Source organism: Hylobates moloch, unplaced genomic scaffold (genome assembly GCF_009828535.3).
Source record: "Hylobates moloch isolate HMO894 unplaced genomic scaffold, HMol_V3 SCAFFOLD_6, whole genome shotgun sequence".
Taxonomy (NCBI): domain Eukaryota; kingdom Metazoa; phylum Chordata; class Mammalia; order Primates; family Hylobatidae; genus Hylobates; species Hylobates moloch.
In genome coordinates, this window is record NW_026652281.1 from 102,883,916 (window position 1) to 102,902,640 (window position 18,725).

At 57.4% G+C, this 18,725-nt stretch overlaps 2 protein-coding genes and 1 long non-coding RNA gene across 12 annotated transcripts in view; 1 reads left to right on the forward strand and 2 right to left on the reverse strand.

Annotated features, from left to right (window-relative positions):
- Window positions 1–2,382, reverse strand: part of LOC131383847 (uncharacterized) — a 30,216-nt gene extending 27,834 nt beyond the window's left edge. Inside the window, exons 1-2 of one of the 2 annotated variants that reach the window (XR_009214222.1) lie at window positions 2,026–2,382; window positions 464–662 (exon numbers count right to left, since the gene is read on the reverse strand). This is a non-coding gene — a long non-coding RNA (uncharacterized LOC131383847). Of the gene's footprint in view, window positions 1–463; window positions 793–2,025 lie in introns of those variants that run through there. The other variant, XR_009214223.1, reaches the window with a different exon arrangement.
- Window positions 2,024–12,359, forward strand: PLEKHG4 (pleckstrin homology and RhoGEF domain containing G4). Of its 3 annotated transcripts, none has more exons than XM_032156050.2 (22): window positions 2,024–2,153; window positions 2,751–3,421; window positions 3,589–3,684; window positions 3,760–3,883; window positions 3,969–4,062; window positions 4,439–4,516; window positions 4,596–4,709; window positions 4,880–4,978; window positions 5,072–5,220; window positions 5,375–5,513; window positions 5,614–5,730; window positions 7,149–7,331; window positions 7,587–8,089; window positions 8,164–8,410; window positions 9,149–9,238; window positions 9,320–9,541; window positions 9,625–9,795; window positions 9,877–10,054; window positions 10,776–10,892; window positions 11,045–11,278; window positions 11,367–11,482; window positions 11,681–12,359. In XM_032156050.2, the coding sequence occupies exons 2-22, from the start codon at window positions 2,920–2,922 to the stop codon at window positions 11,684–11,686; spliced, it is 3,579 nt and encodes a 1,192-aa protein (XP_032011941.2). In that variant the 5' UTR covers window positions 2,024–2,153; window positions 2,751–2,919; the 3' UTR covers window positions 11,687–12,359. The 3 variants fall into 3 exon arrangements, with proteins under 3 accessions (XP_032011941.2, XP_058297083.1, XP_058297082.1); XM_058441100.1 differs by lacking the exon at window positions 2,024–2,153 and having other exon boundaries at window positions 2,370–2,914; window positions 3,000–3,421; XM_058441099.1 differs by lacking the exon at window positions 2,024–2,153 and adding an exon at window positions 2,412–2,664.
- KCTD19 (potassium channel tetramerization domain containing 19) overlaps window positions 12,304–18,725 on the reverse strand; it is a 37,656-nt gene continuing 31,234 nt past the window's right edge. For 2 of the 7 annotated variants that reach the window (XM_032157636.2, XM_058441101.1), the window contains exons 9-16: window positions 18,130–18,272; window positions 17,855–17,938; window positions 17,464–17,578; window positions 16,428–17,055; window positions 14,532–14,723; window positions 14,195–14,349; window positions 13,768–13,869; window positions 12,304–12,562 (exon numbers count right to left, since the gene is read on the reverse strand). In XM_032157636.2, the coding sequence (XP_032013527.1) occupies window positions 12,449–12,562; window positions 13,768–13,869; window positions 14,195–14,349; window positions 14,532–14,723; window positions 16,428–17,055; window positions 17,464–17,578; window positions 17,855–17,938; window positions 18,130–18,272 (1,533 nt within the window). In that variant the 3' untranslated portion in view covers window positions 12,304–12,448. Of the gene's footprint in view, window positions 12,563–13,767; window positions 13,870–14,194; window positions 14,350–14,531; window positions 14,724–15,974; window positions 16,295–16,427; window positions 17,056–17,463; window positions 17,579–17,854; window positions 17,939–18,129; window positions 18,273–18,725 lie in introns of those variants that run through there. The other 5 variants (XM_058441102.1, XM_058441103.1, XM_058441106.1 and 2 more) reach the window with 5 other exon arrangements.

Genomic DNA, 18,725 nt, shown 5'->3' on the forward strand with positions numbered 1-18,725 from the left:
TTGGGAGGCCGAGGTGGGTGGATCACCTGAGGTCGGGAGTTCGAGACCAGCCTGACCAACATGGAGAAACCCCATCTCTACTAAAAATACAAAATTAGCTGAGCGTGGTGACGCACGCCTGACTTGGCCTCCCAAAGTGCTGGAATTTTGTGGCATAAGCCACTGTGCCCGGCCCATTTTATTTTTGATTGAGTCATGTTGGCAAGAAATGGGAGGCTGAGGGAGAGTTGGGGAAGGGTCAGGGGAGGGAGGCCCATTCCCATTTTATGATCTCAGTGGAAAAGGCTGCTGTGAGTTGATTCTGCTGCCAGGAGAGCCACAGAGATGGGCCCCATGAGTCACTGTTCAGTCCTGCAAGCTCAGCCCACAAAGCCTGCTGTGGTCAGCCACCCCTGGCTGGCTCCAGGCCCAGCTCCCCAATATTCCCCACTAGGCCTCAGTGTGTCCTCATTTCTATCTGTACCTTTGCCATCCTGGGGCCATGCAACATGTAGCTCTCTGCCTCTTCTGTCTCCTTTCAGGCTGAGTCTCTGAATGTGTCTCCATTTGTGACTCTGGTTTCCATGGGATACATAGATGTGGAGCCTCAGGAGCGCAGGGGTAGTGTGATCAGTGTCAGGCGCCCCAAAGCATTTATTCTGTGCCAGGCCCTGTGCTGGATGCTGGAAGTACGGAAGTGGATAACATACAGTCTCTGTTTCCATGAAGCTTACAACGCACATTCTCTGTGGAGTGGAGAAACCAGGGCCTAGCCCTGCCTCTATCTCAGTATGGCTGTACCTCCCCTGAATCTGCCTGCTGTGCCCAGGGTGCCAGGGTCAGCTATAGCCTGTGGCTTGAGGCTCTTCTTTGCCTCTGGCATTCACAGGGGTATGTGTGCCCGCCAGCAGGTCCCCCCCGGCTCTTAGGGCTCCTGGGGGGCTTGGCTGGTGGGTGCTGGTGGGCAGCAGAAGGGGAGGGAGGGAGCAGAAGGCAGTGACTCAGTGGGGGTGGCCCTGGGACAGAACTGGGGAGGAAGCCAAGGTTGGATGATGCTTCCTGAAGCCAGGAGGGTGGGAAGAGAGGTCTGGCTGGGAGTTAGGGATGGAGCAGGACAATTCCAAGGCTCCCCTCTGGCAGCCAGACCTGCTCATGAAGAAGGCTCCTCGGTAGCTGCCTGAAAGTCTGGACTCTGAGGGCTGGGCTGGGCTGGGCTGGGTGGGGAGACAGCTGTTGGTCCCACTGTGCCTGTTGTAATCCCCAGGTTCATGAAAGAGGCGCCTGCCTTAGAGCCAGGGAAGCCGTTGCACCCGGTGCCCCCTCTCCTCAGGGACCATGGGCCTGGGCACACTGTGGGGCTCAGGGTCTTCTCCTGGTCACAGAGCTGACCTTCCCACAATCTTCCCAGAAATTCTGGGGAGTGTCAGGCCAGGCCCACATGCCCCAAAGGGACCTCAAATCGCACAGCTACCCAAGTGGCTTTCATCAGTTCAGGATTCCCTGACTGCGGGTGAAATTGGGGGGCAGGGCACCAACACAGCCCGAGTGCTGGCAGCGGGTGAACGTATAACACAGGGAGTCTTCCCCAGTCCTCACGGCAACCCCAGGAGAAAAATGACTTTCCATTTTTACAGGTGAGGAGGGTGAGGCTCAAAGAGCAGACAGAGTTCCTGGAGCGCCCCCATCAGGTAAGTGGAGAAGCCAGGCCTGGGCTGGGGGCTCTGGCTCCAGGACCCCACCTCAGCACTAGCCTCCTGCACTGGACTTTGTGGAGAAGGGGGTAAAGGGGTGCCAGGGATGGCAAAGGGGTGGAGGATCTGGTGGACTCTGGCAGGCCTGGGTCAGCTCCACCCATTGGTCTTACTCCCACCCCGATGGCAGCCCCATCGCGCGTGGGATCATGCGACCTGTCTCTGGGTGCCCGCGGCGAGGCAGCACCCCGCTTCCCTACACAGAAGGCCTTCCCCTCCCGTCGGCTCATTCAGTCGCGGAAGCCCCTGGGAGCCCCCGCCCCGCCCCGTCCCGCGGTGCCACCCGCGCACTCACCTTCGCGCACCCACGCGGCCTTCCTGGCGGGAGAGCGCTTCCGGCGTCCTCGCCAGGCCCGGGGAGTGGGCACGGTGGAGCTGCCGGCCGTTGGTCGCTGCCCCGACCCACGCACTGCGACGCCGCGGGTGGGGCGCGCGGTCTGCGGGGCCCGTGGGTGCGGCGGGGCGGGGCTGGCGGGCTGTCCGGGCCCACGGAGAGGACGGCGGCGGGCGGGGGTTGCTGCAGGGGCAGCACCTTGTTTTCCCCGCCGGCAGGGCTGTGCCCCGTCGAGACGGGCTCGGGCTGTGGCTCCGTCCTCCGGCCCCCAGGGGGCGGCGCGGCGCTGCGCGGCGCCCCGGCGGCCCTGCCCTCCCTCCCCAGCGGCCAGGAGTCGGTGTCCCGTGACGCCGCGCGGCCGCGCTGTACTGGCCGTCGAGGCTGCTGTCTGTTCGAAGGCTCTCCGGCTTCACGGTTCCCCGCGGCTCGGCCCGGGGTCGTGAGTGTCGCAGCGGGCGACGGGGGGCGCGCGGCAGGCCCCACAACGAGGCCAGGGCCTGGCGGGGCCGGCAGGAGAGCGAACGCGAGGCAGCGTGGCGCCATGGCGGGGCCGCCCCCACGGGCATGGGCCTGCAGAGCATGGCCGTGAGGACGCTGAGGGTGGGCGCGCACGGAGCAGAGGCCCACGGGCGTCCGACGGGGGACCTGGACAGAGGGACACCCTTAACGTTATTCCCCCTTCCCAGGCCTGAATTGCAGTTCCTGTGCCCTGGCACTAAGACTGGCACCTCCTGCGGCCCATGCCCTTCGCCTGCATTGCCCACTGAGTCCCACTCGACTGTCTTCAGCGCGGTTCACACTGAGGCCCAGCCCTTTCCCACTGGCCCCGAGCAGGCCCACCTTTAGGAGGGTGTGATGGAAAGGCCCCTGGAGAATGGGGATGAGTCCCCAGACTCTCAGGGCCATGCCACCGACTGGAGATTTGCTGTGTGCAGTTTCAGGGATGCCTGGGAAGAGGAGGAACCTGCTTCCCAGATGCACGTTAAGGACCCGGGTCCTCCAAGACCACCAGCCAGGGCCACCCAGGATGAGGAGCTACAGGGCAGCCCCTTGTCCAGGAAACTCCAGTTACCCCCAGCTGCAGATGAGTCGGGGGATGCCCAGAGGGGCACAGTAGAAAGCTCCTCAGTCCTGTCAGAAGGGCCAGGCCCCTCTGGAGTGGAGAGCCTCCTATGCCCCATGTCCTCCCACCTCAGCTTGGCACAGGGTGAGAGTGACACCCCAGGGGTAGGGTTGGTAGGGGACCCAGGTCCAAGCAGGGTGATGCCATCTGGCTTGAGCCCTGGGGCATTGGACAGCGACCCTGTGGGCCTTGGAGACCCTTTATCAGAGACATCATCAAAGCTGCTGGAGGCAGGTAAGGAAGGCTGGGCTAGGGAAGTCTGGGAAGGGAATGGGGATGGCTGGAGAGATGAGTGTCAAGACTTTGGAGGTCTCTGACCCTCCTCAGGCTGAAGCCCGGGTCCAAGGAGGGGTCTCTGGATAGGTGGCCCAAGGCAGACCCAAGTCATTTCCCTTCCCAAGCCCCCAGTGGATCCGGCCTCCCTAAGCCTGCTGACTGTCTCCTGGCCCAAGACCTCTGTTGGGAGCTGCTGGCCAGTGGTATGGCCACCTTGCCAGGTAGCCAGGAGGGCCTAGAGGCGGTGGAGGTGGAGTGGCCCAATGCGGCAGGAGTTCACTGCTTCCTCCCCACAGGGACTCGGGATGTCCAAGGCCGGGCAGTGCTGCTTCTGTGTGCCCACAGCCCAGCCTGGCTTCAGTCTGAGTGCAGCAGCCAGGAACTCATCCGCCTCCTGCTGTACCTGCGAAGCATCCCCAGGTTTGAGGGAGGGGGTTGGGAGACTGAGCCTGAGCCAGCTGTGAGGACTGGGAATCAGGTACTGAACTGAAGCTCACCCCTTTAGGCCCGAAGTACAGGCACTGGGACTGACAGTGCTAGTTGATGCCCGAATTTGTTCCCCAAGTTCTTCCCTCTTCTCTGGGCTCAGCCAACTACAAGTGAGTACAGGATTATAGCTCCCCTCATTCCTTTTCTTACTTTTTTTCTTTTTTGAGACGGAGTCTTGCTCTGTTACCCAGGCTGGAGTGCAGTGGCGCAATCTTGGCTCACTGCAACCTCTATCTCCCTGATTCAAGTGATCCTCCTGCCTCAGCCTCCCAATTAGCTGGGATTACAGGCACCTGCCACCATGCCCAGCTAATTTTTGTATTTTTAGTAGAGAGGGAGTTTCACCATGTTGGCCAGGCTGATCTTGAACTCCTGAACTCAGGTGATCCTCCCGCCTTGCCTCCCAGAGTGCTGCAATTACAGGCGTGAGCCACCATGCCCTTTTCTGTAGAGTTGGGGATAGGGCTGAGCTCAGGTTCCTTGCAGGAAGCAGCCCCAGGGGCCGTGTACCAGGTGCTGCTAGTGGGAAGCACGCTGCTGAAGGAAGTGCCTTCCGGGCTGCAGGTACTAAGCCCAGTTGGTTAGGGGTAGAGGTGGGGTGCCTCCCCCTAGGCCTGGGTCATAACACCTTCTTCTCCTGTAGCTGGAGCAGTTGCCCTCTCAGAGCCTGCTGACCCACATCCCAATGGCTGGGCTGCCCACTTCACTAGGAGGAGGCCTGCCTTACTGCCACCAGGCCTGGCTGGATTTCCGGAGGGTCAGTACACTGGGCGAGGCATGGGGGCAGTTATATAGGCAACTTGGGATCGTGGAGGAGCCTCTCTGGGGCTGGCTTGAACCGGACAAAGCTGGCCGCAGTGGCCTGGAACCCAGGAGGCTGGGACCAACACTGCATGCTGCTCCGGTCTTGCCTGCCCCTGCTTACAGCGGCTGGAAGCTCTACTAGAGAACTGCCAGGCAGCTTGTGCCCTGCTCCAGGGGGCCATCGAAAGTGTGAAGGCTGTGCCCCAGCCCATGGAGCCTGGGGTGAGTGTCCCCTCCCAGTCCCTCCATGAATGCTCCCTGTCTCCCTCCTTCTCTCCCACGGCCACCTCCACTGCTTATTGCCCCCAATCACAGGAGGTTGGTCGGCTGCTACAGCAGACAGAGGTCCTAATGCAGCAGGTGCTAGACTCACCACGGCTGGCATGGCTACAATGCCAGGGGGGCCGGGAGCTGACATGGCTGAAGCAAGAGGTCCCAGAGGTGACCCTGAGCCCAGACTACAGGTGAGTGCAAGCCCGGCCCCCAGATCTTGCCCCAGCCCACCATATTCTATGCCAGGACTCGTCTGGCTAGCTCAGAACCTGGCAGGACTGTGGGGACCAGGACAGGGTGGAGTGGTGCAAGGCATGGGGTCTGAGATGGTGTACCCTACACCAGGACGGCAATGGACAAGGCTGACAAGCTATATGACCGGGTGGATGGATTGCTGCACCAACTGACCCTGCAGAGCAACCAGCGAATACAGGCCCTAGAGTTGGTCCAAACACTGGGGGCCCGGGAAGGCGGACTGCACCAGGTCGGAACTACTTGCCCAGAGTGGGCCCTGTCCCGATCTCAGTCATGAGCCCCCAATCCATAGCAGCTCTCTTCACTTTTCCCTGCTTGTGCCCCTCCAGATTGAAGTGTGGCTGCAGCAGGTGGGCTGGCCAGCACTGGAGGAGCCTGGGGAGCTGTCGCTGGACATGCTGCTCCAGGCCCAAGGCTCTTTTCGGGAGCTGTACCAGGTTGCCCAGGTATGTGTGGTCACTTGTTCATGCCACGGGTATTGAGATGCAATGCCCGGAACTAGGAATGCAGAACTGTGTGAAAGCATTTCAATCCTTTGCTCTCTTAGACCTTATAGTCCCACAGAGGATATCAGTTGTAATTAATCACAGTCATATATGTGCCTGTAAACCTAGGCAAGATCTCTGGAGAGAATCAGTGCAGGTGATTCTGCCTGAGGGTATAACCAAGACTTTACCCAGCAGGAGTGTCAGGCAAGCTTTTTTTGGGTGATTTTTGAGCTGAGAGTTGAAAGATAAGTTGAGGTCAACCAAGGAGAAGAGGTTTGAGGATGGGGTCACATTCCAGTCTTGGAAGACAGCGTGTGCAAAGGTCCTGTGGCAGGATGGAGGACGGCGTGCCTGAGGAATCGTAAGGCCAGTGAGGTTGAAATGCAGAGCAGAGAGGAAGAAAGAGTGGGGGGAGTTGCGGTGGGACAAGCCTGGTCAGTGGCTACATCACTGGGCCCTGTAGCAGTCACTGTGAAGTTTAATCAGGAAGGCCACATAATCAGATCTATATTATAGGAAGATTGCCTTCATTTCCGAGTAGACAGTGACTTGGAGGATGGGCATGGGGAGTGCAGTGAAGAGTCAATTGCAGTAGTCTAGGTGGGAAATAGTGCCTTCTCTCGCCAGGATAGTGGCAGGGGAGACGGGTTGGAGAAGTTGATGGGATTTGCTGTGGACCCATGTGGGAGAGTAAGGGACAGGGATGTTGCAAGAATGAATGGGTGCTGTTCCCTGAGAGACTAGGAGACGAGGTCATCATAGGGGAAGGGCATTCAAGAGTCCAGTCTTGGGCATGCTCTTGAGATGGCTGTGAGGGATGAGAGGAGGGCCCTTGGGTCTTGGGCCTGGAGCTCGGAGGAGAGGTCTGGCTGGAGAGGATCACTTGGTGGGTCCAGGTGTTTGGATGACGTTTGAAGTTGGTCACACAAGAGTGCCTGGGGGAGCGAGTGCACTGTCCTCAGGATCCCCAGTGTTTAATGGCCTAGTTGAGGGAAGGAGAGCAGGACGAGCAACCGGAGAAGAGTGAGGAGAATCAGGAGCATGGGGAGGAGCCAGGGGAGCCCAGCAGAGAGTGGGCTGAATGACGCTGAGAGTTGGAGTCAGTGAGGCCTGAGAAGCGCTGGGGACAGGGCAGAGTGGAGCTGGAGAGGGCTGGTGCAGAGGGCGACACAGGACGGTGAGGATAGACGATTCCTCTAGGAACTTTGGCTGTGGAGAAGGGGAGTGGATGTGGGTGGGGAGTGGGAGATAGGGGTAGATGTTCCACCACAGGACAGACTTGATGGGGACATGTCGATATGTCAGCAGGAAGTATCTGGGTCTGGGGGCTGGACCACCAGGCCTTGGCTGGCTGAGCCTAGTCTCTGTCTCTGCAGGAGCAGGTCAGGCAAGGGGAGAAGTTTCTGCGGCCACTGACTGGCTGGGAGGCGGCTGAACTGGGCCCACCTGGGGCACGCTTTCTTGCCCTGCGAGCCCAGCTGACTGAATTCTCTAAGGCTTTGGCCCAGCGGTGCCAGCGGCTGGCGGATGCTGAGAGGCTGTTTCAGCTCTTCAGGGAGGTGGGTGAGAGTCTCCCCAGCTCCAAGCGATCCATGAGGCCGGAGGGGTGGCAGCCCCAGCTTCAGCAGAGCCTGAGCTCTTCTTGGTCATGCTGCCTGTTCTCTTCCCTGGTCTTCAGTTTGACCCTAAAACCCAGTCACTGGGGCTGTGTCCTGGACAGCATCCTGTGGGGATGGGGAGTGGGTAGAGGAGCAGAGTGCCCAGCAGGCTTGGTAGGATCTCCCTCTAATGCTTGTCCGGCCCTGGTGTTGCAGGCCTTGACGTGGGCTGAGGAGGGGCAGCGAGTGTTGGCAGAACTGGAGCAGGAACGCCCGGGGGTTGTGTTGCAGCAGCTGCAGCTGCACTGGACCAGGAACCCTGACTTGCCTCCTGCCCACTTCCGAAAGATGTGGGCTCTGGCCACAGGGCTGGGCTCAGAGGCCATCCGCCAGGAGTGCCGCTGGGCCTGGGCGTGGTGCCAGGACACCCGGCTGGCCCTGGACCAAAAGCTCGAGGCTTCACTGAAGCTACCACTGGTGGGCAGCACAGCTAGCCTGTGTGTCAGCCAGGTCCCCGCTGCACCTGCCCACCCTCCCCTGAGGAAGGCCTACAGCTTCGATCGGAATCTGGGGCAGAGTCTCAGTGAACCTGCCCGCCACTGCCACCATGCGGCCACTATTGCTGCCTGCCGCAGACCAGAGGCTGGAGGAGGTACCCTGCCCCAGGCATCCCCTACTGTGCCTCCACCAGGCATCTCTGACCCCAGGAGCCCCAACAGGTATGGGTAGTAGGCAGGGCGGGGAGGGCAGTAGAGGAGAGATATCTTGGGTCCTGACTCCCCATACCTGGTAGGCTACAGCTGGTGCTGGCAGAGATGGTGGCCACAGAGCGGGAGTATGTCCGGGCTCTAGAGTACACTATGGAGAACTATTTCCCCGAGCTGGATCGCCCTGATGTGCCCCAGGGCCTCCGCGGCCAGCGTGCCCACCTCTTTGGCAACCTGGAGAAGCTGCGGGACTTCCACTGCCACTTCTTCCTGCGTGAGCTGGAGGCTTGCACCCGGCACCCACCACGAGTGGCCTATGCCTTCCTGCGCCATGTAAGCCCGACAGGCCATGTGGTATCAGCTCGTTCTGCCACACTCCCGAAGTTGCTGGTGGGCACATGCTTGGTGCCAGTCCCTGTGCTGGGTACAGCTATGAGCAAGACTGGCAAGCTCCTGCACCTGAGGGTGCTCTTAGTCCAGTAGAGGAGACATAGAAGCAAGAACGATACTTGTAGATTATAGTTGGGGCTAGGAGGAAAATAAGCAGGATAGATGCTTGTGAATTACTGGCTGGGCAGGGGCTCCACTTTAGAGGGCCTGAGTGCGGTGCCAGGACACCTGGTACAAGAGGAAGCCTTTGAGAGGCTGATGTTTAAGCTGAGTATGAATAGGGGAGGGGCTGGAGTGAGTGTCCCACCCAGAGGAAAGAGCAAGTGCAAGGTCATGTGGAGGAAAGGGGGCCTGCCAAAGAGGTGGCTGAGTGTAGCGAGCAGGACAGTCCCAGGTGAGGTGAGCTCTTAGAGCCGTGGGAGGAGCAGAGCTGAAGGCAGGGGCTCAGTCTGAGGGTAAGTGGCTTCTTCCTTGGGGGCCTGTGGGCACACCCCCTTGCCCAGTACTGTTCTTGCCAAATCACCCCTTGTTCAAAGCAGGGTAGACTGGGTCTGTAGGGGGAGGCCTCCCCAGGAGCCATCTACTGGCATTTTGGTCCTCTCAAGCTGAGGGTGGTCTAGCCTGTGCCAGCCTTGGGGAGCTGGCCCCTTTGCACTGGGGCTGAGCCACATGTCCTTGTAGAGGGTGCAGTTTGGGATGTACGCGCTCTACAGCAAGAATAAGCCTCGCTCTGATGCCCTGATGTCAAGCTATGGGCACACCTTCTTCAAGGTAGGTGAACCTGAGACTAGGAGGAGTAGGGGATGCGGGGAGTGCCCCCAAACCACTGAGTGGCCTCCCATCCGCCCACAGAACAAGCAGCAAGCGCTGGGGGACCACCTGGACCTGGCCTCCTACCTGCTAAAGCCCATCCAGCGCATGGGCAAGTATGCACTGCTGCTGCAGGAGCTGGCACGGGCCTGCGGGGGCCCCACGCAAGAGCTCAGTGCGCTGCAGGAGGCCCAGAGCCTTGTGCACTTCCAGCTGCGGCACGGAAACGACCTGCTGGCTATGGACGCCATCCAGGGCTGTGATGTGAGTCATCCCAGGGCAAGGGCGGTAGGTGTGGAAGAAGAAGGCAGAAGAGGCCGGCCACCCACTGGCCCCCAACTCTGCAGGTTAACCTCAAGGAACAGGGGCAGCTGGTGCGACAGGATGAGTTTGTGGTGCGCACTGGGCGCCACAAGTCTGTGCGTCGCATCTTCCTTTTTGAGGAGCTGCTGCTCTTCAGCAAGCCTCGCCATGGGCCCACAGGAGTTGACACATTTGCCTACAAGCGCTCCTTCAAGGTAGGCCTGCCCACCCCAGGCCCCACCACTTGTTTTCCCACCCCATGCCTTACCAAGCCCCTCTCTCCCTGCTGGTCACAGATGGCAGACCTTGGTCTCACTGAGTGCTGTGGGGACAGCAACCTGCGCTTTGAGATCTGGTTCCGCCGCCGCAAGGCCAGGGACACCTTTGTGCTGCAGGCCTCCAGCCTGGCCATCAAGCAGGCCTGGACGGCTGACATCTCCCGCCTGCTTTGGAGGCAGGCCATCCACAACAAGGGTGGGTCCATGCCCCTCCTTCACCCCACACTCCCCTCACTGGAGAGCTTACATTGACCTACAGGAGCCCAGGGACCTGGAAAAGCTCGGGAAGTGGGGAGAAGGCCCAGTGACAGCCACCAGTGCAGGAGAAAGGAATTCAAAGCCAGGCAGCCTTGCTGTCACTGCCTCTGACTTTGGACACAACATGAACTTCTCTGAATATCAGGGGCATCACGGCTCTCTCTCTCTTTTTATTTTTGGAGACAGGGTCTCGCTCTGTTGCCCAGGATGGCATGCAGTGGCATGATCTTTGCTCATTGTAGCCTCTGCCTCCTGAGCTCAAGCATTCTTCCCACCTAAGCCTCCCAAGTAGCTGAGACTACAGGCATGTGCCACCATGCCTAATTTTTAAAGTTTTTTCATAGAGGTCTCATTATATTGCCCAGACTGGTCTTGAACTCCTGGGCTCAAACAATCCTCCCACCTCGGCCTCCCAAAGTGTTGGGATTACAGGCATGAGCCACTGCGCCCAGCCAGGGGCCTCATCTTTAAAAGGGGAATATGGCACCTGCCCCACAGGATTGTTGGGAGGAGAACATCTGGCACTAGAAAGGCTCAGCTCACAGGACAGTTAATGTGCTGGATGGAGGTGTACAGGAAAGACTTATTTGGGGGGTAGTAGAGGCCCAAGGACAGGCTTATGTCCAGAAGCATCCCACTTATGTCCACTCTCCACCCAGAGGTGCGCATGGCTGAGATGGTGTCCATGGGTGTGGGGAACAAGGCCTTCCGAGACATTGCTCCCAGCGAGGAAGCCATCCACGACCGCACCGTCAACTATGTCCTGAAGTGCCGAGGTAGCAGGCAGGCTATAGGGTGTGGGGGTAGGAGTAGGAAAGCTATGCGGGAAGCACTGTGGCCCTCCATCAGTGCTGGCCCGCACTCTCCTTGGGATCTGGGGACAGGCTAGGCTCTGGCCTGTCCCAACCTGACCCTCTCTCTTATGCAGAAGTTCGCTCTCGGGCGTCCATTGCCGTGGCCCCTTTTGACCATGTCAGCCTCTACCTGGGGGCCTCGAACTCCCTTCCTGGAGACCCTGCCTCTTGCTCTGTTCTGGGGTCCCTCAACCTGCACCTGTACAGAGACCCAGCTCTTCTGGGTCTCCGCTGTCCCCTGTATCCCAGCTTCCCAGAGGAAGCAGCACTGGAGGCTGAGGCAGAGCTGGGCAGCCGGCCCTCTTTGAGTATGTCTGGGCCTAGCCAGAGGCAGGAGGGCATGGCTTGGGGTCTGGGGCCTCCCGTGCTGACAGCTCACCCAGTCTCCCTCCCTAGCTGCAGAAGACTCAGAGGTCTCGTCCCAATGCCCATCAGCCAGTGGCTCCAGTGGCTCTGACAGCAGCTGTGTGTCAGGGCAGGCCCTGGGTAGGGGCCTCGAGGACTTACCCTGTGTGAGTGTCATTTGCCCTATACCCACCAGCCCCTCCCCAGCCCACGCTGGGCCTGTGACTGTGACCAGCCCCTCCCCAGCCCAGGCTACACCTTTACTTTGGGTAGAGCTTGGAGTGGGTGGGCCAGAGCCATTCCCCAGACACCCCCTGGGCCCAGAGTCAGGGAAGCAAGCATTCATGCCTGGCCTGGCCCTGCAGGTCTGAGCCTGGGACTGGACGAGCAGTAGATCCAGCAGCCTGCAGCTCCAAGGAACATTGCCTCTCTGGATCTGCTGTGACCAGGGTGTGGCTGACACCTGGGCTACCTCCAACCTACGTGTGCAGTGCTGTTGACTACCCTTTCTGATGTGTGTGGCCATTGGACTAACTGGCACGGGGCCTCTCTAGGGGAGTCTGGTTGTAGAGCCTGAATAGGTTCCTGGCCCCATGACCCCTTCTCCTGTCCCCAGCTCCCATCCCAGTTGTGGGTTAAGAATAGGCTAGAGCAGACATTGAGTGTGTTCATGCTATAGGCTGGTGGGGGACCATGTGCCTCTGGGCAGTGACTAGGGTGCCCCCACCCCTCAGGAAGAACACAGGTGGGCTCCTAGCAGCTGATTCCCAATCCCTGGCCTTAAAGCCGAGCTCAGTTACCATAGGGACAGGTCCACCTCTACTGGGCCCTCATGCTTGCCTTTCCTGGCCCCCAGGCCCAGCCCCTTTTTTACTGGGGCAGTTTCGTTATTTTGACTTGATGCCTTTTGAATAACTTTCAATAGAGTTGTCTAAAATTATCTCATGGGTTGTTAGGCCTTTGGTGTCTCAGAGAAGGAGTCTAGGTCTTTGATGTGTGATTTAATCTTTTATTTGTTTATAATAAAAAATAGACTGATATGTACCCTCTGATGGGCACATGCATTCTGGGGCTATCTCCAATTAAAATGAGCCTTGGCGGGTGGGGCACGAGGGGCTGCATCTCTGGGCACCCTAGTCCTCTTGTAGGTGCTTTCCCAGGATGGAGTACGAGACAGACCTAGACAGGCCCCTCTGGATGAGCAGGTCCATGCAGCGGCCATATTTCCTGGCGAAGGGCAGTGTAAGCTGGAAGGAAAGGCCAGTCTTATCCCTGATTTCCTGGCCAGTTGTCTACTCTAGCTCCATGTGGGTGGGGTTCTCCTATTGGGGCTGGGACAGGGCAAGCCCGGCCATTGGGGACTTTTGATGCTCTAGGGCCCAGCTCTGCCCAAGGACATCTCACAGGGTGGGGCTAGAAATGGCTATCAGGGAACTAAGCAGAAAGACTGGAGGGTCAAAAACATGTTTCCTGCTACTGGTTTTCTGCTTTTTAGCCATACATGCTGACTTCACCTTTAAAAACCACATATGAGCCAGATGCCTAATGGTAACTGGGTACTGGAGGGCTTATGGTGAAAGGTGTTATAATAATGCTCTTGATTATAGAAGTGTCAGATCAATGAGAAACTGCCTAAATCGTTTCCACCTTAATGTTAAAATTAAATTAAGGAATCAGAAAAGAAAAAAAAAAAAAAAACCCTTGATCATTCCTTTGTCCTCACTGAACATTTTCTTTTTCTTTGTAAAGAATGCTTTTTTTTTTTTTTTTTTTTTGAGACGGAGTCTCGCTCTGTCGCCTAGGCTGGAGTGCAGTGGCACGATCTCAGCTCACTGCAAGCTCCGCCTCCCGGGTTCACACCATTCTCCTGCCTCAGCCTCCTGAGTAGCTGGGACTACAGGCGCCTGCCACCATGCCCAGCTAATTTTTTTGTATTTTCAGTAGAGACGAGGTTTCACTGTGTTAGCCAGGAGGGTCTCAATCTCCTGATCTTATGATCTACCCGCCTCGGCCTCCCAAAGTGCTGGGATTACAGGCGTGAGCCACCGTGCCCAGCCTAAGAATGCTTAAAAGTAGTTTAAAAATGAAAGGAATGTACACAAATGGTGACATCATGGCCAGATAGGTGAAGCTGGTACCACTGGTTGAAAAGGCCTCACTCCCATATGAGTCAAAGCTTGGGCTCATATGATATGTGTCCCTAAGTGTAGCCAGGGTTGTTAGTGATGAAGGCACAGTTGGTATCATTGGAGGAAAGCTGTAAAAACCAGTGGCCTGAATACTGCTTTTGGACTACTCTGGACTGGTTAATTTCATCCAGTTTCTCCCTCCCTGGGAGCAGTGGCCTAAGCTGCCTGTCTAGCCTTCTGGGCAGTGCTGGCCCAGCTGTGGCGCAGCAAGACACACGTCCATCTGAGGCATCCACAGAGGTCGGGTTGCAAGTGGCCCTCACCTCCACCCAGCTGTACAGGCGCTCCTGGGTGTGCCGGTCATCCTTGAAGCCGGTGATGGCCAGCAAATCTACCACAAACTGCTTGGGGCTGATGTGCAGGGTCTGCCAGGAGAGCCCACAGTCAGGCAGGGCTAGGGCAGCTCCTAGCCCCTCAGAGTGAGATGCAGAGCAGGGACTTCTCTGGGCCCGCAGAGCCACAGGGGTAGGGGGCAGGCACTGTCACTGCAAATCTGCCTCTTGGCCAAGGCGCAGTCCAGGTGCAACTGCTCTGCTTGCCTCTCTGTCCCACCACCCTTCTGGCCCTGGCCTTCTTCTCCTTAACCCCATCGTGGCTTACTTCCTCTTGCCTTGCACCACTTATTGTGGGGCACGGGAAGAGGTGGAGAAGGTACAGGGTGCCCCAGGGCCTGGGGCCTGTCACACATACCCACAGCCGATTGGCCAGGGAGACCACCTTGGCTGTGATGGCTTTGGGGTCCTTTCGCCTGATGGAATCTAGGATGATGTCAGCCAGGAAGCAGTGACATTTCTGCGCATAAAACATCTCTTCCCAGGACAGAGAGAAACTCACGAAAGTCACTTCTGTGGAGGAGGGAAAGTGGATGTGGCCACATCTGTCAACAGCTAGGGCCTTAGAGACAGTGTGAGGAGGGGGAGAGGGGTAGGGCCCCCAGGGGCCACTGTCTCTGCCTGAAGTACCCTGGGAGGGGGCTCAGGCATCCTCACAAGGAGGTGCAGGGCTCGGCCTGGCTCCAGAGCCTCACCTTGGGGCTGGGGACTGGCTGTGGGTGGTGTGTGCCTGAGGTTGTCCATCTGCGTGGTGTAGATGATGCTGTCCTCAAAGAACATGCAGAAACCATCGCTGCCCACCACGGGGGGGTGAGTCACTTTGAGGATAACCCCTAGGCTGTCCACCTCACTGGCCTCGGGCAGAGGCTGCTCAGGGGCAGGGCTTTCTGTGAAAACAACATAGGGAGGGGGCTCTCCTTTTTAAAAAAAAATTTTTTTTTTTTTAGATTTTTGCTCTTGTTGCCCAGGCTGAGTGCAATGGCACAATCTTGGCTCACTGCAACCTCTGCCTCCTGGGTTCAAGCAATTCTCCTGCCTCAGCCTCCTGAGTAGCTGGGATTACAGGCGCCTGCCACCACGCCCGGCTTTTTGTATTTTTGGTAGAGATGGGGTTTCACCAGGCTGGTCTCGAACTCCTGACCTTAGATGATCCACCCACCTCAGCCTCCCAAAGTGCTGGGATTACAGGCATGAGCCACACGCACAGGCTTTTAAAATTCTTTTCTTCAATTACCATCAAATCTGCATAAGCAGGGGCTCTCCTTAAGCTACCTCAGAGCCCAAGCAGGGAGGGGACCTCTGGTGACAGGCCAGTACAATCAAGTCACCCCAGCCTTGCAACAGCTGCTACCTCTAGTTTCTCAGAAGTGACACCCTGGGCTGGCAGGGGCCTGTCCTGGCCACTCCTCTCTTCATTGCCCTGGCATCACTGCAAGCCAAATCCTGAATATTTTGGAACTCCAAGAAACTCCAGATTCCTCTGTTGAACTAAGACGTATCAAATGGGGCCGACAGTAACCCAGCTGAGGGCTGGAAATCTTTATAAAATTTTAAGTTGAGAACTTTTGGGGCCAGCCTTTGATGCATGTCCAAAGAGTGGACATTTGTCATCCCAAGCTTAGGGCTCACAGGCAAGAGTCCAAGAAGGCCCCTTCAAGCAGGGCTGGAGCCACTAATAGAGAAGGTGACAATACTGCAGGCAGGGCTTTGAGGGAGCAGAGGCAGCAGCCTGGCACAGCGATTCTCAGCACAGTTCCCTGGCCACCTCCCCTTAGCTGGCTACACACGCGCTCTCTCCAGCTCAGTCCCTGTAGCCCCTGCTGTCTCCTGGGCTTCTCCACCTGGATGTCCCTCGGCATTTCGCACTCAGTATGTGCCCTTCCCCAAGTTCTGCTCTTTCTCTTACCCACACCTCAGTAAGGGCCTATCCACCCCCTTGCAGTCCCACAGGCTAGAAACCTGGCTCCTCCTTGGCCCATCCCTCTTTCCCTCCACTACCTGCCTAGCCTGCTTCCCCTAGCCTAGAAAGAACTCCAAGTGACTTCGAATACCTAGCTCCTGCTGCATTTCCTCTGCTCCTGGAGCAGACTTTCTGATGGGCACACCTGACCCTGTGCTCTTGTCTAAAATCCTTCAGACGCTGCTCACTCCCATCCTGGTCAGAACGGAGTACCACGTCCTGAAGCTGGCCCGCAAGGCCTGTCCTGATGACTTCTGTCTTCAGCCTCATCTTTTATCACGTCTGCACGTGAAGCCTGGCCTCCAGCTAGACCCCTGCCCTGCGCTTCCAAACATCCTGGACTTCTCCTTCCTTCCCCTGCTGACTCCCCAGCCCTCAGCCTCTTTTGTGCTCCTGCTTCATAGGCGCCTCCTTCCCACAGCACTCATCCCTTTGCCATATGTGTTCTCCTGGCCCCTCCAGCCATGCCAATGTGCCAGTCATTTCTGGGTCTGCTGCCTGGCACAAAGATGGCATTGGTGAGCGGGGGGGTCTAGTCCTCCTTTGTCACTAACTTGCTTTGCCATCTTGGCCAAGGAGTTTGACTTCTCTGTTGTGAATAAGACTTAGATCAAAGGGGGACAGGACTCACCTCTCTCCTTGGTCCTCTGCTTGCTCCAGTCCTTCAGGGTGCCGGCTCTTTTTTGGGGGAAGTATGGCTTGAAGGTTGGCTTTGGCCCCTTGTCTTTCGCTCCAGCCCCAGCCCCTGCCTGTGGTCCTGGATCCTTCTCTGAGGCTGTGGAATGGGCTTTCCAGGCAGCTGAGGTGCTGGGCTGGGAAGCAGCCTTGCTTCCCAAGGGGAGCTGCAGGGTGACCTCCTCCAAGGGGCTGCTCCGGGAGGCTGTCAGTGGCTGGAATTCCCACTGTTTGCAATTGACCATGTCCCATTCTCTCACCAGGGAGATGAGTTTTTGCATGGGAGTGGCAGGAGGGTCTTTGGTTTCAGATTTCTGTGTGAAGTTGATTGTGGTGCATTTCTTCTTTGGGGGGCTCTCAGGGTGGCTCCCCCAGTGTCCAGGATTGGTACACAAGCCAGGGCAGTGTGAGTATGTGCTAGGGTTGCCAGCCCTCTTGGCATTTTGGCATAGGGACACCTGGATGGGCCGAGTGTACTGCTCAGCCTCCTCCATCTGGTTGGACCCGGCCAGGTTTCCCTTAGCCTTGTTCCATGGAGTCCTGTCACTGCAGTCTTCGAAGTCCACAGGCATGTAGGCTGTGGTCTGGGGAGGGAAGGGCACAGTAACTCTGGATAGGTTGGGCATGGACATCAACGCCTTGCCCAAGATCTAATAAGCTGGGCCTCCAAGACTTCACTTGCTCTCCCCGAACAATCCCATCCCTGACAGGGGTCACCTATTTGAGCTTTGCTCAGGCTGAGTGGGGGTGGTGCCAGCCCAGTGGCCTGTCATTCCAACAGGAGATACAATCAGCATCACAGGCCACAAGTGGCCAGTAAGTTCCTGTGCCTCCTTCACAGTTCAGAAGCCAGGTCCTGTCCTAGGAACCCATGTAGGCCCTGCTCTTTCATTTTGCTGCACCCCTCAGTAGCTGAGCCTACCCCCATCCACCCTGAGCCTGGTGGTAGTGGTTTTTGAGGACAACACCAACCAGAGAAGGCTGGGGCTTACTTCTTTAGTGTCTCTACTGAACTCCACCAGTGACCCTGGCCCTTCTGTCACCATGTGCAGCCTCCTGATGGGAAAAGCTTCTTCATTTTCAGATTCTTTCTCCTGAGTCCATGACCTGCAGAAACCAAGAGGGGTTGGTTAGTGAGTAGAGACTTCCATCAGGCCATTGGCCAGTTGGTCAGATCTGCCCTTTGGCTGGGAGTTAATGCTAAACAGTAGGGAAGAAGGCTCTTAAAGGGTTTTGCCTAGGTCACTGGCCAATCCTGGACCTGCTTCACTCCCTCAACCCCAAGGAGAACAGGATCCTCTAGGAGTGGGACTTAGGACAGGATTTCAAGAGGAATTGAAAGGACCAAATTCTAAACATAGAGTCGTAATAAAGTTTCCTTACTTGTATGCTTCACATTGTGCAAGGGCTTCTGAGAGGGATGGAATGTGGTATTCCTCCACCTCCTGGCAGAAGAGGGGCCATTCCCTGCAAACAAGGAGATATCCAGCTGGGCAGCTAGGGTGGGAGTGTGGGAGGGGGCATGAGCTCCTGAAGCTGCCGCTGCCAACAGTTCCCACAATGGAAATAAAATAACCTCCTCCCTGAAGGTCTCCTTTGTTGCTAAGGGAGGGGTCAGCCTTCGTGATTTCATCTTACTGTGTCCTTGCCTCACTTACTTAAATTCAGATGGTAAAAACAGTTTGCCAAGTCTCAGGAAGTTGAGAATGTGTCGGAACATCTGGCCATCCCCGTGGATGAGCAGGGTTTGTCCATATGTGATCCAGTACACTTTCTGAGGGTTGGACAGCAGTTCTGGATACTGGAGGGGGTTGGACACCAGACTCAGTCTCAGATGCTAGGTCTTTGGGAAGGGGCAGGTCAATCTTCTCTCACTCCCCTTTTCCAACTACACTAGAGCAGAGGCTTTGAGATTTCCATCTCCCTGTCTTGTCAGTCACAGGGAACCATGGTGGGGAGCAGAGCTTCCAGGAAGAAGCACATCATCCCTGCTTCAACTTTTGATGGCCCCTAGACCACCCTCTCAAGGCATTTGGAAGCCCACCGTACCTCCTTCTCAGTCCAAGTCCCTCAGAGCTGGCCCCCTCCCTACCCAAACTCTGGAGGGCCTTCCCAGCAGGCCACTCAGTCCACTTGCACTCTGTTTTGTTTTGTTTTTTGAGGCAGAGTCACACTCCGTTACCCAGGTTGGAGTGCAGTGGCGCAATCTCGGCTCACTGCAACCTCTATCTCCTGGGTTTAAGCGATTCTGGTG